At 60.5% G+C, this 15,208-nt stretch overlaps 1 protein-coding gene across 25 annotated transcripts in view; it reads left to right on the top strand.

Annotated features, from left to right (window-relative positions):
- Nucleotides 1-15,208, top strand: part of CACNA1G (calcium voltage-gated channel subunit alpha1 G) — a 61,341-nt gene that overhangs the window by 22,577 nt on the left and 23,556 nt on the right. For 15 of the 25 annotated variants that reach the window (XM_058283983.2, XM_058283980.2, XM_058283965.2 and 12 more), the window contains 10 exons: nt 5,450-5,601; nt 6,347-6,532; nt 6,626-6,740; nt 6,828-6,983; nt 9,853-9,921; nt 11,558-11,642; nt 11,726-11,919; nt 12,736-13,167; nt 13,930-14,030; nt 14,204-14,327. In XM_058283983.2, the coding sequence (XP_058139966.2) occupies nt 5,450-5,601; nt 6,347-6,532; nt 6,626-6,740; nt 6,828-6,983; nt 9,853-9,921; nt 11,558-11,642; nt 11,726-11,919; nt 12,736-13,167; nt 13,930-14,030; nt 14,204-14,327 (1,614 nt within the window). The remainder of the gene's footprint in view (nt 1-5,449; nt 5,602-6,346; nt 6,533-6,625; nt 6,741-6,827; nt 6,984-9,852; nt 9,922-11,557; nt 11,643-11,725; nt 11,920-12,735; nt 13,168-13,929; nt 14,031-14,203; nt 14,328-15,208) is intronic. The other 10 variants (XM_058283984.2, XM_058283970.2, XM_071210598.1 and 7 more) reach the window with 1 other exon arrangement.

Here is a 15,208-nt window from a genome sequence, read left to right as displayed (position 1 = left end):
GTTCGGAGGCCGAGGAGGGAAGCGGGAGGCCAGGCTGGGAGGGGCGTAGGGGCCAAGGAGTGGGAGGAGGTTTGGAGCGGCTCCTGGGGAGGGGAGATGGCGCCCCGACCAGGGAGGTGTAAGGGATGTGAACAAAGGCACACTGCCACCGTGGCCGCAGCCGCCGCCCAGCAGGGCCCCCGCCTGTCCAGGCAGCACCAGTCCCTGACTCCAGCAAAGCTCAGCATTTTGGGAGCTGCAGGGAGAAAGCGGAGGGGGCAGGGATTTACCTGGGCTGGTGGGTCCTCTCGGGTCTGGGTCCTGAGCGCAGCCTTTCAGTGGGTCTGCCTCCAGCTCCAGGCTGAGAGGTTGTCCAGGCAGGTGAGGGGCCGGGGCCCCAGCCCCTGAATTTTAGGGAGCAGCAGCGGCTTTGGGTTGTCTGTCTTGAAGCTGTGTGAGTGGGGGTGCCCTGAGCTGATTTAGCTTGTGTGTTTCTTTGGACTGGCCTCAGGGGAGCTGGCTTCAGGGAAGGGCTCAAGTTCCCCCTTGGCATTGCCCCTGGGTAGGAGGCACTGCAGGGGGTCCAGTGGACATGAAGGTGCTGCGGGAAGGGGTTGTGGCCAGAGAGGAAAAGTCCCAAGCTGGAGAGCTTCCAGGGGACAGCGAAGGGCAAGGCCAGGTAGGTCTTTATGATGATGCCTGTGGGATTTCCTGAAAACCTCTGCCACCCAAGTCCCCTGAATTCCCACAGCTCCATGAAGGCTCACTTCCCACTGAACTGACCCAGTGACCTCCAACCCATCACTAGGGCCAGACTGGATCCCCTCTCCCGGGGACGGCGAGTAGGGAGCAGCAGGCAAGACCGTCATAAAGCAGGGGTCAAGTGAGCCGAGGAGTCAGAACTGGAGCAGAGACTTTGGGGTCAGGGGAGCAGGTGGGAACTAGAGGCTGGGGTGGTCATGAGGATGAGTGTGGGGCATGGGCAGGGCTGGGGTGACTTGTACAAGTCCCTGCCCAGCTCTGGCCTGGCACATCCTCCCCCTCATGCCCTCCTGACAATGCCTGCCCAGCCGGCTCTCAGGCCTCTTGCCTGGACCACTGCAGTCTCCCTAATTGGTCTCCAGTTTCCCCCCTCCCAGCCATCCGCCCGCTACCACCACTGCAGCCAGATCAATCTTCTTAATACACTGCTTTGCACACCTTCTCCCTCTGCCTAGAAGCCTCAGTGGCATCCTCATGGGCAGAGGCAAGTCCAGCCTGAGTCTGAACTGGAATCAAGGTCATCCCGCCTGGGCGCTGCCAACCTTGCAACCTTACCCTCCACCTTGGAGCCAGACAGATCAGTTGACCTAGGTCCCTGAATATGCCCGGCACATCACTGCCCCTTCTCTGCTCATGCTGCCCCCAGCTGGGGATGCCTCCACCAGAGTTCTCCTTCTGCCTCTTCCTCCCCACCTGACCTCACCTTGCAGGTGCTCTGTCCTGCCAAGAGTGAGGCCGGCCTGCCTGCTTGGATGGTCAGTGCCCACCAAGCCCCCTCAGGTGTGGCCCCGGGCTGGGTGTTTCCACAGGCTGTGATTCCTTTCTTTGGCAGAGCCCCCTGGCCACAGAAGTGGTGTGTTGCCCTGTTTTACAGGAGAGGGCGCTGGGGATCAGAGAGGTTGAGGGACTTGCCCAAGGTCACAGGGGCAGGAGGGCCCAGGGTTGGCAGGCTCCTGTGTCCAGGTGCACAGCTCCTCCCTTTGTATTTCCAGTGTGCTGCATGCAATGGGCATTTGAAGGGCTGGCTGACGGTAATGCTGGGGGTTTTGGGGGAGGGTTCAGCAGCCCACCCGGGGCACGGATGCACAAAGCATGGTTTGCAGCAGTGGGGGGTACAGGAAGACAGAGAAGTGGGATTCCTAGTTGGCTCTGCGTCGAGGAGGAGTCTGGAGACTTGGGCTGCCCTCCCTCAACTCCAGAAGCCTCCCCGGGGCCTTGACGTTGGTGAGCAGGAGGAACATGCCATCTAGACCTCAAGAAGGACTTCCCAGCAGCAGGGAGAGTCATGAGTGGAGGCCGGTACCAGCCCGCTGGGAGGCACCGCCTGCGGTAGCTGGCGTGTGCTCTGTGCGGCCCGTGGCCGGGTGTGTGGCAGGGGCAGCAGCGGAGAAAGGGTCCTGACAGCAAAGCTACAGAGGAACGCCCAGATGGACCTGGCTTGGAGCTTTTCTAAGGGAGCAGTTACCACACCTCCTGGAGCCTCAGTTTCCCGGACTGTTTAAGAGAGTCACACCCTTCCCTCATTTGGCTGTGAGCGGGAGGGCACGAAACGCCGGGAGGCAGTGCTGAGCCCAGTGTGGGGCCCGTGGTGGATACACAGCAGAAGCCGGCTCCCTCCCCTGCCCCTTTGCCAAGGCGGCTGTGATCACAGCTCTGGTCCCTGGGGCAACCGTGTTGCTAAGATTGTGTCTCTGTGTCCTCGGCCTATGTTTGCAGAACGTTCCCAGCCTCTGATTTAGTAACTTGGACAGAAGTGGCTGCCTGGGGGAGGAGGGTTTTTTCCCCCATGGACTGCTGGGGGGATACCGGGGCCTGGAACAGAGGCATTGTCCCCAGGCATGTGCAGGGCACGTGGAGGAGAAAGGAGGCACGTGGCAGGGGGCTGGGGGCCGCCAGCCCTCCCTGCCACCTGCTTCTCTAGTTCTGAAGCCCTTGGCATGTCGGGGGGTGGTCCGGCCTTTGCCGCCTCCCACCCTGACTAGGACAGATGGTGCAGGCCTTGGAGAGGGCCCTGCCCCACCCCTCTCGACAGGGTTCTTGGTTGAGGGGGGGGATGTTTCTGTGTGCCCATGAGCCGTGGGGTATAGACTGTTGAGAGCCCTTTGGGTAATATCGGGAAATTATGAGAACCTCTGTCCACATACAGGATATAGTGGTTGTACCTTTAAGATGCGCTGACCCAGGAAATGCATGATACCCAAAACTACTGCACTTTCAGAAAATGTTCAGAAAATGTTTTATTACTTTTTACTTTTAAGAGCTTTTTATGTTATAATTTATGTGCCATAAAATTCACCCATTGCAAGTATATATCAGCTATGCTTTCAAGTCAATTTGTTCTTTATTCATCACATCCATGTTCATTTGAAATATGAAATATTTGAAATATCTGTGTGTAGAAGGCACATTATATATTCAGTCCATCCCTGTGTGAGAAATCACAGGCCCTCACAACCACACTGGAATTGGGTTTAAATGCTGTTGGTCTATTACTGGAGACAGAGTGCTGTGGGGTTGGGTCTCACTGCCTCACTCCAACTGCCCTGTGACCTTGAACCAATCCTTCCCCATCTCTTGACCTCTTCCCTCACCTGTAAAGTCAGGGTGCAAGGGCTGTTGTGTGGATGGCCTGTGGGATGTAGATGGTGGGTTAGGCAGCCCGTGAGGTGTTACCCCTGTGTGGTCTGCACTCATCATCTTTATGCCATCCAAGAATGGAAACCTGGACAGGTGGCAGAGTGGCTGGCAGACTGGGCTTGGGAGCTCTGAGTAAGGGACCCTTTGTGGGGTCCGAGCCCCAGCAGGAGGCTTTTCCTGCACTGACGATGGCCCCTTCCCCATCACCTGCATTGTGCTCATGCTGGAGGGACTGCAGATCATGTCTGTGACCTGATTAACTGGGTTGGGTGGCAGCAGCTCTCCCACCCCTATTCTCAGTCTGTGGAGCAAAGAGTTGCTCAAGACGTGCCGGAGCCACCAGCTCTGTGCTGCACCGTGCCCCACGCCAGCCACTTGCACTCTGGACAGCTGGCTCTCTGCCCTGCCTGCTGTCCCTGGCTCTGCCCCCAGTTCTGCCTTTGGAAAGAATCCCATGCATGGACTGGGAGCTTATCTATCTCCTTTCTGAGTAGCTGTTGAGTCAGAGGCCCCAAAATACCTCTCACCTGCTAGACAGAAGCCCTCACCCCCATGCAGGCTGGCTACACAGATTGGGGCCATTAGGACACATTTGGTCATGCTCAGGCTCAGACTCCATGCTTGGGCAGCCTACCTGGGCAGCCATCCAGATGAGGTAGCTCGGGGAACAGGGGAAGGTATCTGATGGATTAGGGCCTTCATTGGGCCATTTCTTTAGCTCAGACTTCTTGAGCTGCTACAATGGGTCTTGGGCTTTTGGTTTGTCACTATGCCCCATCAGGTGGGCAGTGGGGTCCATGAGCTACCCAGATGCCACCCTGCATTGCCAACTCTCAGCCTGGCCATGGCCCTCCCTTCTCACCAAAGCAGGCTCGTTCCTCGTGCCCCATCTTTGCCCATACCATCCCCATGCCCTCCCCCCTCCCGCTGCCTGGTGAGGCCCCACTCATCCTTCTGCGTTCATTTCAAGTGCTGCCTTCCGACTGAGCCCTTCCCAGTGCACTCACCCCTCACCTTCTCTCCCCTGAGCTCCTGTATTTACTGCCTGGATAATTTATTTTGGCATCGAAGCATCTAAGGCCTCTTGTGGTTATTCAGCTGTTTTGTGTGTGTACAACTTGTTTCCAGCTAGACACTGAGCCCCTGGGAGGCAGACAGCACGGCTGGCTTTTTTTTTTTTTTTTTTGGTAGTTCCTTCGATACTTGCTGCATTGCTAGGCATACAGTAGGCACTTAATTGTGAAAAGAGGAGGGTGGTGACTAGAGAGCTGGAATAGCAGGTGTAGGGTTTCTCATTAGTTTTTCTGATGACCTCTCTAGGAAGTGTCCTTGGTCCCAATCCCAGCCCCTGAGTAGGAGCATAGAAATAATTACCTCTAGTGTTTAACTTTGGGCCCAGAGAGGTTGAGAAGCTTGCTGAAGGTCACAGTGAGTTGCTTGGAGAGGCCGAGACACCCGGGTGTCCCAGTCTCAGGTGGAGGCTCCAGATGCCTCCTTATCTGTGACAACCCTTTTGGGGCATCCCGTCTCCCTTCAGCATGTGCATGACTGCAAGTGCTTGCGTGCTTGTTTGGGTGTGCGTGTGTGCTGAGAAGGTGGCAAGCACAGCTGACAGTTGTCCAAGAGAAGGCTGCCAAGTCCACGGGGTAACTGTAGGACATGTGCGACTTTGTGTGTGGCTGTGACTGGGTGTGTGGGGGCCCTTGGCGATGACCCTCTGATGCCAGCCAGCCTCACTGCGCCGCTGGCCTGGGCCCACCAAGCTGGCGTGGCAGCACAGGACAGGATGGGTCAGAGCTCCCAGGAGGGGGCAGGGCAGAACCCGCAGCACGGGCTCCCATTGAGCCTGTGGCCCCAGGATTTGAGAGCCAGGAGGGGCCAGTGTCTGGGGTGGCTGCCTGTGGGGACCTTGAGGGGAGAGCCCTTCCGGGAGCCTGAGCATCTAGCTAATGACCCCCGCCGCCCGAAGCTTGCTGTTCCTGCTCCTCTCCTGTGGCTCCGTGTTTGGGAGGACTGGGATGAGGGGCTGGGCACGGGCCGCGGCTGCTTCATGCCTACCCCTGCCCTCCAGCCTGAGGAGCTTACCAACGCGCTGGAAATCAGCAACATCGTCTTCACCAGCCTCTTTGCCCTGGAGATGCTGCTCAAGCTGCTGGTGTATGGTCCCTTTGGCTACATCAAGAATCCTTACAACATTTTTGATGGCGTCATTGTTGTCATCAGGTAGGACGGCCCCTCCCCTGCCTCTCGCCATAGGGGCAGCTTGTTGCCGGTCGGCATAGCCTTTTCCCCTGCCGCGGAGGTGTCTGCAGTCAGACCCCGCTGACCCCACGGCACCAGCCACTCCCCCAGGTGGGAGGCTCCTGTGCCCCCGTGCTCTGCGCTGTCCTTTCCCTTAGCCCTGCCTCGTTCACGTGGGACTTGGCCTCACAGCTCCTCCGGCTGGACCCTCTTCCGTCTTCTCTCCCCACCCCTGCCCCTTGTTCTTGACCCACGTGGGCCTGGGGTGGACGAGGCTCCGGGATTTGGCCTTGGAGAGGAGTCAGAGGGGGCAGGGGGCCCAGCCAGCTGTCCCTGCTTGCAAAGTGCTTGGAAACCATCTCAGACGCTGGCAACTTGCTTTCGGGTTTCCAAGACCTTGGGAAGCTGTTCTGTCCCCCCAGGCCTGGGGCCAAGAGAACTGCTTTATTGCTTTTTGGAATGGGCTTTAGATTTCATTAGAAGAGAACAAAGCAAATATTCTATAATTTGATGCTGTTGCGTTGGCCGGATTTGGGGAGAGGATGAGCTCCCTGGCCGGGCGGGGAGGGCGAGGTGGCCTGGGCCCATTACTCAGATCCTCACCGTCGCAGGGTGTCTCGGGGCCGGCAGGCCAGAGGGCCCCCGTCCTCCCCCAGCCCGGGCCCTCAGGCGCTGCTGAGCCCTCGCAGAGGGCGGGGCGGCGGGCTCAGGCTCCTGCCCCTTGCAGCGTGTGGGAGATCGTGGGCCAGCAGGGGGGCGGCCTGTCGGTGCTGCGGACCTTCCGCCTGATGCGGGTGCTGAAGCTGGTGCGCTTCCTGCCGGCGCTGCAGCGGCAGCTCGTGGTGCTCATGAAGACCATGGACAACGTGGCCACCTTCTGCATGCTGCTCATGCTCTTCATCTTCATCTTCAGGTGAGGCAGGCTGCTGCCTGGGGGCGGGGCGGGGGCGGGGGGGGGGGGGCCTGGGGCCCTGACTCGCCCCGCCCCGGCCCCCTGTGTCTTCAGCATCCTCGGCATGCATCTCTTCGGCTGCAAATTTGCATCTGAGCGGGACGGGGACACGTTGCCGGACCGGAAGAATTTCGACTCCCTGCTCTGGGCCATTGTCACGGTCTTTCAGGTGCGGGGGGGATCAGGGCTGAAGGGGTGGGGCTGGGGGGGGCTGGGAAAGGCCCTGAGCCCGGTCCCTGCCCGCCTTTGCCCACAGATCCTGACCCAGGAGGACTGGAACAAGGTCCTCTACAACGGCATGGCGTCCACGTCCTCCTGGGCCGCCCTGTACTTCATCGCCCTCATGACCTTCGGCAACTACGTGCTCTTTAACCTGCTCGTGGCCATCCTGGTGGAAGGCTTCCAGGCGGAGGTGAGCCCCGGCCCTGCCTGCCCTCACCATGTCCGCCACAGTCCCACTTCTGGGAGGAATCGGCTGCCTGGAGGGTGCCTCCTCCTCCTCCACTGTCACGCTGTGGGGGGGGGAGGGCGGGTGCCCCGGAAGCACTGCAGCGTCAGCTGGGGTAGGCTAAGGGTGCGGGGTCCAATCTCATGCAGCCCTTCATCACTTGGGAGACAGGTTGGTTGTGTGGAGTCCGTGTGTCAAAGGTGAGCCACCAGCTGGGCCTCCCCCTCAAAGCCGGCCGGATGCTTCCCCAGAAAGGTGGGCAAGAACGGTGTCTGGGACAGAAGGTGGAACCGGATTGGAGAGCAAGAGTGGTCTCAGGGACATGAGAGGGCCCATCAGAACCGAGGGGCGGGGGTGTCCTGTGTGCCAGTCAGCTGAGCTCTGGCTGAGCTGATGAAGATGCCACGGGGCCGGGGTAGGCTGAGCTGCCCAGAGTGAGAAATGAGCCCAATTAGCTGCGGGCATGACAGAGATGAGCGTCCTATTTCCAGCCCAGGCTCTGTCCCCTTCGTCACAGGCACGTCATCGATTAATATTGATTTATATTGAGCCTGCCCTTGCCGTGCCGGGGCACAGAGCTGCACCCCCTCTTTTCCCTCAGCACTGCCTCTCTTCCCACCCCAGCCCCTGGCACCTCGCACAGGGCAGGTTGACCCAACCTAGAAACGCTCCAGGTTGGGTGCGGAGAAGCTCTTGGTCCAGTTCTCTCTGGGTGACCCGGATGGAAACTCCCGCTGAGACCTGGGCTATAAATACCCAGCACATGGTGGAAAACAAAAATCTATTTTCCAGCTTCTTTTCCCAGCCTTGCGAGGGAGGGCTGTTCCCCGTGCGCCGGGCCGATGGTGCATCTGTCCCACACCGGCCTTTGTCCACTTCCGTTTTAATTCTGTAGCTACCCGTTATCGCACTTCTTCCCCCGAGGTGGCAGTGGGGCAGCTCGGGGCGAGGCACGGGCCCTGTGTTCGGCGATGCCTGGGCCTCTGGCGGGGAGAGAGGGATGTCGGTGTCCTCACTGGATGGGACGTTTATTTGGGGGCTCCCTGGGGCCTGAAGGGTTAAGGGGTCCCACAGGAGCCAAGGCCTCCTTGGAGACTACCACTCAGCTGCCATGCTGGGCCTGAGTGGGAATGGGGACCCTTCAGCTCCTTCCAAACCGCAGCTCCACGGCTAACGTCTCCTCAGAAAAATTCCTGTGGAACTCTGTGGAAGGAAATGGAAAACACCCTGAGTCCAATCCCCTCCCCTCGACTGGCTGTTCAGCCACGACAGTGGTCCCCGTCCGTCCTGGAGAGGCCCAGCGCAGACAGCCCCCTCCCCGGCTCTCAGCCCTCTCAGCAAACACCTTGTTAAATTGAGTGCAGCCAAGCCGGCCCGTTGCTAGGCAGCGGCGGAGTCTGAGTGTGGGAATGGAGGGCAGGCTGGCCGACGGGCCCGGCCTGGTCACTCTGGCTCTGCTGGGGGCCTGGGGGCTGCCCCAGTCTGAGGGCTCGGCAAGGGCCTGGCGGCAGCACCCTCCAGACACAGCAACTGGACCAAGCCCCCAGCGTGGAAGCGGCTGTTGGGGCCAGGGGTCTGGCTCAGGGCATGGTGCTTTGGGATGTGATGCTCCAGATCTGGATGGATGGAGAGAGGATTTCAGGATCAGCCCCCTCCAGGGGGCGGGCAGGGGCCTGGCCCAGAAGTGTCCACGCAAGGGGGTGGACCAGCTGCTCCTCGTCCTGCACGAGGTGGACCAACGCCTGGCGGAGGGTGGGTGGCCACTCGCAGCCGGTGACCTGGATACCTCCAGAGGCACCTGCCCTCTCTTCAAAGGGGGGAGCACTCAGCTCTGAGGGAGGCCCCACTGCCCGGAGGGGGAGGCTGCTCTGGCTGTCGTGGCGGCCTGTGTTTCCACAAGCAAGACGACCCGCCTCAGTGGGGAAAGCAGCTGCCCCCATTTTGTTGGGTTTCGCCAGCAGAAGGAGCAGCCCCCCTACTGGCCCGGCCCCCACCCCCACCCCAAGAGGTAGGAAGGGTTGGTGCAGGGAGCGGGGCCTGCCCGGTTGTTGATTTCCTGACTGGCAGGGGGTGGCGCCCTGAATCCCTGTGTATTCATCATCCATGCACTTAATTAAATGAACAGGCAGCAGGCCTGGTGTGAGGCCATTAATTGATATTAAACAACATCAAAGCCATCATCCTGATGTTACCTGTCACCCTCCCCAAGTGCATCAGCTGGATCCACTGATTTGAAGGGACTTGGGCTGAGCAGATGAGAAGTTAGGAGGCCTCTTTTTTGCGCTGTCTTTTGTTTCCTCTGACTCATGCACTCCTCCCTCCTTGCGTGCCCATTTTCCAAGCCCCCTGCCTCACAGCCAGTGAGATGCGACCTGCATTCCGAGCTGGAGTCCCAGGCCCATTCCCTGGGCCACCTCCTCCTGCCCACATGGCCTTGGGCAGTTGTCTTAGCTTCCCGAGCCTCCCTGGCAGGATGAGCCCGGCAGGGAAGCGAGCTAGTGCTAAAGCAGTCAGCCCAGCGTCAGCGGACGGGCCTGCCGCTGCGAGGGTGGCCGGTGCCAGGGTGGCCGGTGCCGGGGCTCCGTCTCCTCCCCTGCCCTCGCCCCCATCCTTGTGGCCTCTGCCCTCCCCCTCCAGATTCCTTCTGGCCCGAGGGCCTGTGGTTGAATTCTGGAAGGCCGGTCTGTCCCTGTCCTTGCGCACCCCTTCCCGCTGCTGCTCGTTTGCCCTGCTGCTGGGCTTGCGCCACCCCCCCTCTCCTTTCAAGGCCGGTATCTGAAAGCCTGAGCGCCTGTGACCAGCGCCCCTCCCCTGCCTCCCCCTCTCCCTGTAGGAAATCAGCAAACGGGAAGATGCGAGTGGACAGTTAAGCTGTATTCAGCTGCCTGTCGACTCCCAGGGGGTAGGTACGCGATCACGAGCCGGCATGCCCCCTCCTGTGCCCCGTGGCCCCCTCCCCGCTCCACCCCTGTGTTTCTGTGCTTGTTGTTGACGCTCAGCTGCTGTGCACCCCGTGGTAGTCGTGGTGGTCGTTGGTGTTGTGAGGTTTGCTTTGATTTTAAGTCCCTTCCCCCGTGAGGATGTTGAAGGGGAAGCCTCCTCGCCTCTGCCCCTATCAGCCCACAAAGGACACCGTCCCGTCACCGGCAGGCCGCCAGGTCGGCGGGAGAAGGAAGGGACTTAGAATCAATCCCCCGTGTACGCGTGTGGTGGCCCCGCACCTGCCCTTCCACATCGAGGTCCTGCGGGAGGCAAAGGCGCCAGGGCTTGGTGGGGTAAAGATGGGTGGCAGGCAGGGCCGGCCCGTCTCTTGCCCCTGTGCCCCTTGCCCCGAGCCCCCTGTGGAGACCCACAAACTGCCCCAGCTCAGGACACATCTGTGGAGGACGTGGGGATAGGGTGTGGCTCTTGCCAGAATGTACCAGAATTTAAAAATCCACATCCGAGCACCTGGCCCCTTAACAACCCTGAGGTCCAACCGGGTATTTCGGGACACGTTTCTCCTCCAGTCCCACTTTGCGCCTGTGCCCCGCTGTTTCCCGTGTTGGCGCTGGATTTGGGGCGGAGCTGAGATTCCCACGGGCCCCTACAGTGCGGTGCATCCCGAGCAGCCCCCTGGAGAGCCCACTTGATAATTAAAGGCCTCGTTAGGGATGTAAACTGAGTTAATGAAAATGTTCCCCTGAGATGCCAATTATGCAATATTTATGTCCTTATCAAAAGTAGCAATCAAGTATTTTTTAATAACTTCTTAAGGAGAAGTGTGTAATTACTGGGGAACCTACTGACCTGCTAAGAAGGAAGAAAAAACTGTCCCAGAGACAGGGGAAGAGGTAAAAATGGGGCCAGGGGAGGGGGCCAGGGCTTGGGGAAGACGGAGGGAAGAGCAGAGGCCTGACGGGTGTCCTTGGACTGAGCTGCTCTGCCTGGGGTCTTTCAATTTCCTTCCAGGGTCCCCCCAGGTCTGAGGCTGGAGGGAGGGGAGTTGTGGGGGAATGCAGGTGGCTGGCCTTTGGGACCTGAGGCTCCGGTGACAGCTTAGCTCAGGTCCAAGGCCCCTCCACCCGCTGGCCCCACTGTCCCTTAGCCCCTCAGCTGGCCCCGGGGCAAGTCTTCACCTGCTGGCTGTGCTAGAGCAGACATTCTTAACAAGGGGTCCGTGAGCTTGCACTGAAATTCAAAAAACATTGTTCTTGTGGGGACATGTTGGTGTGGGTGCGATATATTTATTAAATAACACAGAGTGTAGTGTGGACTCAGTAAGGGGGCTGTGGTTTTCATTTGACTGGCAAAGAGGTCCGTGGAACAAAAATGGTTAAGAGCCCCACTCAGGGGTCAGGTGGCTTCTCTGAGCTGTGGCTGGTGGGAGGCAGAGGCGTCCTGGGAGGGCTGGCCTGCGCCGGTGCATGCCTCGTGCCGTGGTTGCTGGTCTCCGTGGCCTCTGTGTGGTGTGTGTGTGTGAAGACAGGGAGACCTCACCGTCCTGCCGTCCTCCTGCCCTGGCCAGGCCCCTAAAGGCCTGCTGCTCCCCACCCTAGGGAGATGCCACCAAGTCCGAGTCTGATCCCGATTTCTTCTCGCCCAGCCTGGATGGCAATGGGGACAGGAAGAAGCGCTTGGCCCGTGAGTACCTGTCGCGGGGTGCGGCTCTTAGCCATCGGCCGGCCCCGAGTGGACACGGGCTCTCTCCCTCACTCTCCCTGCAGTGGTGTCCCTGGGAGAGCACCCCGAGCTGCAGCGGAGCCTGCTGCCACCGCTCATCATCCACACGGCCGCCACGCCCATGTCGCTGCCCAAGAGCTCCAGCACTGGCCTGGGGGAGGCGCTGGGCCCCGCCTCCCGCCGCACCAGCAGCAGCGGCTCCGTGGAGCCCCGGGCGGCCCACGAGATGAAGTCACCGGTAGGGGGTGCATGTGGGCACCCACTGATGGGAGAGAGACGTGGAGAGGACAGGAGGAGGGTGTGGGGGCAGGCCTTAGGGGACAGCCACTGGGCTGTGGGCTGGAAGTTGCCTGTGTGCCTTGCCAAGCCCCAGGACAGGCAGTCAGGGCTGGCAGTTCAGACAACAGGAGCGCTGGACTTGGAGGCAAGAGGCCAGGGTTCTAATCCCACTTCTCCTGTTCTTACCGGTGACCTTGGGCAGACTCAACCTCTCCAAAACCCCAACTGTAAAATGGGTATGTGGGGAAGATGTAGCCCCTACCTCCTTAATACCCCATTATCACAGCAAACCCTCTTCTAGCTCCTAACTGTGCCAGACCCTGTCCTAAACCCTTCACGGGCATCACAGCTACCCTGTGAGGAGGGTACCACCGTTGTCCCCATTTTACAGATAGGATCCGAGTCTCAGAGAGTGCATGTGATTTGTCCCGAGCTCCACAGCTCGTAGGTGGCAGAGCTGAGCCTTTTAATCTAGGAGGCTGGCCAGTGCCCATGCCTGCACCCATGTTTTGTACTGCTGCTCAGCTGCTGCTGATACTTGTCTCTTGCCAGCCGAATGAGCACTAGGTGCCACTGTCATGCCCCGGGAAATGGAGACAGAGAAGTGTAGCCACTTGCCCGAGCTCGCAAGGCTGGTCGGGGTCTCTGAACCCAGGCTTGCAAGTCCAGGGCTCCTGCTTGTGCCTCGATGTGGCTCTGGGGAAGCTCACAGGAGATGGGGAGCAGTGAGGGGTGCAGGGCTGGGGCCCTGGCTGACCCCCCTGCTCGCCCCCAGCCGAGCGCCCGCAGCTCCCCGCACAGCCCCTGGAGCGCGGCGAGCAGCTGGGCCAGCAGGCGCTCCAGCCGGAACAGCCTCGGCCGGGCCTCCAGCCTGAAGCGGAGGAGCCCGAGTGGGGAGCGGCGGTCCCTGTTGTCCGGCGAGGGCCGGGAGAGCCAGGACGAGGAGGACAGCTGGGAAGAGGAGCGGGCTGGCCCAGCAGGCAGCGACCATCGCCGCGGTGGCTCCATGGAGCGGGAGGCCAAGGGCTCCTTCGACCTGCCGGCCATGCTGCAGGCGCCCGGGCTGCACCGCACAGCCAGCGGCCGCAGCTCGGCCTCCGAGCACCACGACTGCAACGGCAAGTCGGCCCCTGGGCGCCTGGCGCGGGCCTTGCGGCCCGATGACCCCCCACTGGATGCGGACGATGGTGACGACGAGGGCAACCTGGTGAGCCCTGGGGACACGGTGACCACTCATCCCCGACCTTGAGAGAGGCAGGGCTGACCCCTTCCCTCCCCAGCTCTCTGGCATTCAGTGTGGAGGGAGTTACCATGTCCAGCCCACGGGCTCGCTGGGGGGCTCAGGACTGGACACTGAGCTCCAAGCAGCTCCTTGTCTCCCTCTGCCTGCCCTGCGGAGCCCAGGTCCTCGCCTCGCCTGGGGCTGCAGTTCTCATGGCTGTGAATGGTTTTGGGCAGATGCATATGAATCTTTCATGGCCCTCCCCCTGTGACTCAGAGAGACCCATCGCTCATCTCTCCAAACCGATGGCCCCCTCCCTGTCCGCCTTTCTCATCTTGACCTCATCACGAGCCTCGACTTCACACCCTGTCCTTCCCCACGCACCCCTCCCCCCAGCCCAGGGTGGGGCCCTGCGAGCTCAGGTTAAGGTGTGGGAAGGGGCCAGTGTCTCCTCACCCAGGTGTGTCCTTGAACAGACAGCTACGATGGGTACAAAATGTTTGATAATTGATGCGGCTCCCAAGCCCAGCGGGGAGGGAACGGAGGGAGGGCTGGAGGGTGCGATGGGAAACAAGTGGAGCTGCCCTGGGGTGGGCTGGGGCAGGGAGTGGGCAGGGCCCGGCAGGAGAGGGAGGAGAGGCAGGAAGTGGGGGGAGCTTGGGGGCGTGGGGAGATGGTTTTAGGAATAAAGGAGGACTGGGAGTTTGGGGGCTGGGCCCGCGCATAACCCCAGCCTGGGTTTCACAGAGCAAAGGGGAGCGAGCCAGAGCCTGGATCCGCGCCCGGCTCCCCGCCTGCTGCCGCGAGCGCGACTCCTGGTCTGCCTTCATCTTCCCTCCTCAGTCCAAGTAAGCCCTGGGCTCTGACCTCGGCTCGTCCCGGGACAGCGTGGTGGACGGGCAGGGACGCCTGCGCGGGAGGCCTGGGGGGCGAGGCGGCCCCCGCCGGGAGGCCCCGGGACAAGGCCCCTGACTGCTGCCCGCACCGCCTCCCTCTCAGCCTCTGCCTCTGTTCGGAGCAGGTTCCGCCTCCTCTGCCACCGGATCATCACCCACAAGATGTTCGACCACGTGGTCCTCGTCATCATCTTCCTCAACTGCATCACCATCGCCATGGAGCGCCCCAGAATCGACCCCCGCAGCGCTGTGAGTCACCGGGCTGTAGACACCGCAGCTGTCAGGCGCCCACCCCTGGCGGAAGCAGAGCCGGCCCCTCCCGGGGGTTAGCACTCAGTTAGCAAACAAGGGAGGCGAAGAGTCCCAGGGACACGCCAGGGCGGGCGGCCGGCTTCCGGCTCAGGGCTCCCCGACTCCAGCCTCGCTCCCAGTGCCCCGAGAGACCTCCCCTGCTCCTCTCCTGCCTCGGTTTCCCCTCTGGTCCTTGCCACGGGGTTCCTGTCAGAAAGGAAATCTGCCTTCCTTCACCAACACCAGCCTGGCTGGGGGAGTGGGCCCTGCTCCCTACCTGGGGGAAGAACCAGCTCCGGCGCATCCCGGGCCATTGACACTCAGCGTGTTTGTGAGCCAGGGGCTTGGAGGCACACGCATGCGTCCTGCGTGAGTGCTGGGCAGGGGGGCTGCCGACGGGATAGGGGTGGGACACACGGGGTGGTCCTGTATGGGCTGAGGGTTCTTTTGTTAATTACAGAAGTTGTAGGTTTACAGAAAAAGCATGCATCGTAGAGAGAGTTTGCTACACCACCCTATCATTAACACCTTGCCCGCGTGTGGTACATTTGTTACAACTGATGAAAGATTATGTTTTATAATTGTACTATCAACCAGAGTCCCTGGTTTACTTTAGGGTTCACTGTTCATGTTGTATAGTCCTATGGTTTGTTTGTTTTTAATTTGTATTTGAGTAACATGTATACAACCTGAAGTTTGCCCTTTTAACCACATGCAAGTATATAATTACAACTATAATGTTGAGTGTGTTCACAATGTCGTGCTCCCATCGCCAGAGCCGAGGGTCCTTCTGCCCCAGCTCCTGGCGGTGGGTGTCGGGCTCGCCCACAGCGTGTGCA

The sequence above is a fragment of the Dasypus novemcinctus genome, chromosome 21 (genome assembly GCF_030445035.2).
Source record: "Dasypus novemcinctus isolate mDasNov1 chromosome 21, mDasNov1.1.hap2, whole genome shotgun sequence".
NCBI classification, from domain to species: Eukaryota; Metazoa; Chordata; class Mammalia; order Cingulata; family Dasypodidae; genus Dasypus; species Dasypus novemcinctus.
Note: the sequence above shows the minus strand (reverse complement) of the source record. Positions and strands in the feature narration are given on the sequence as shown.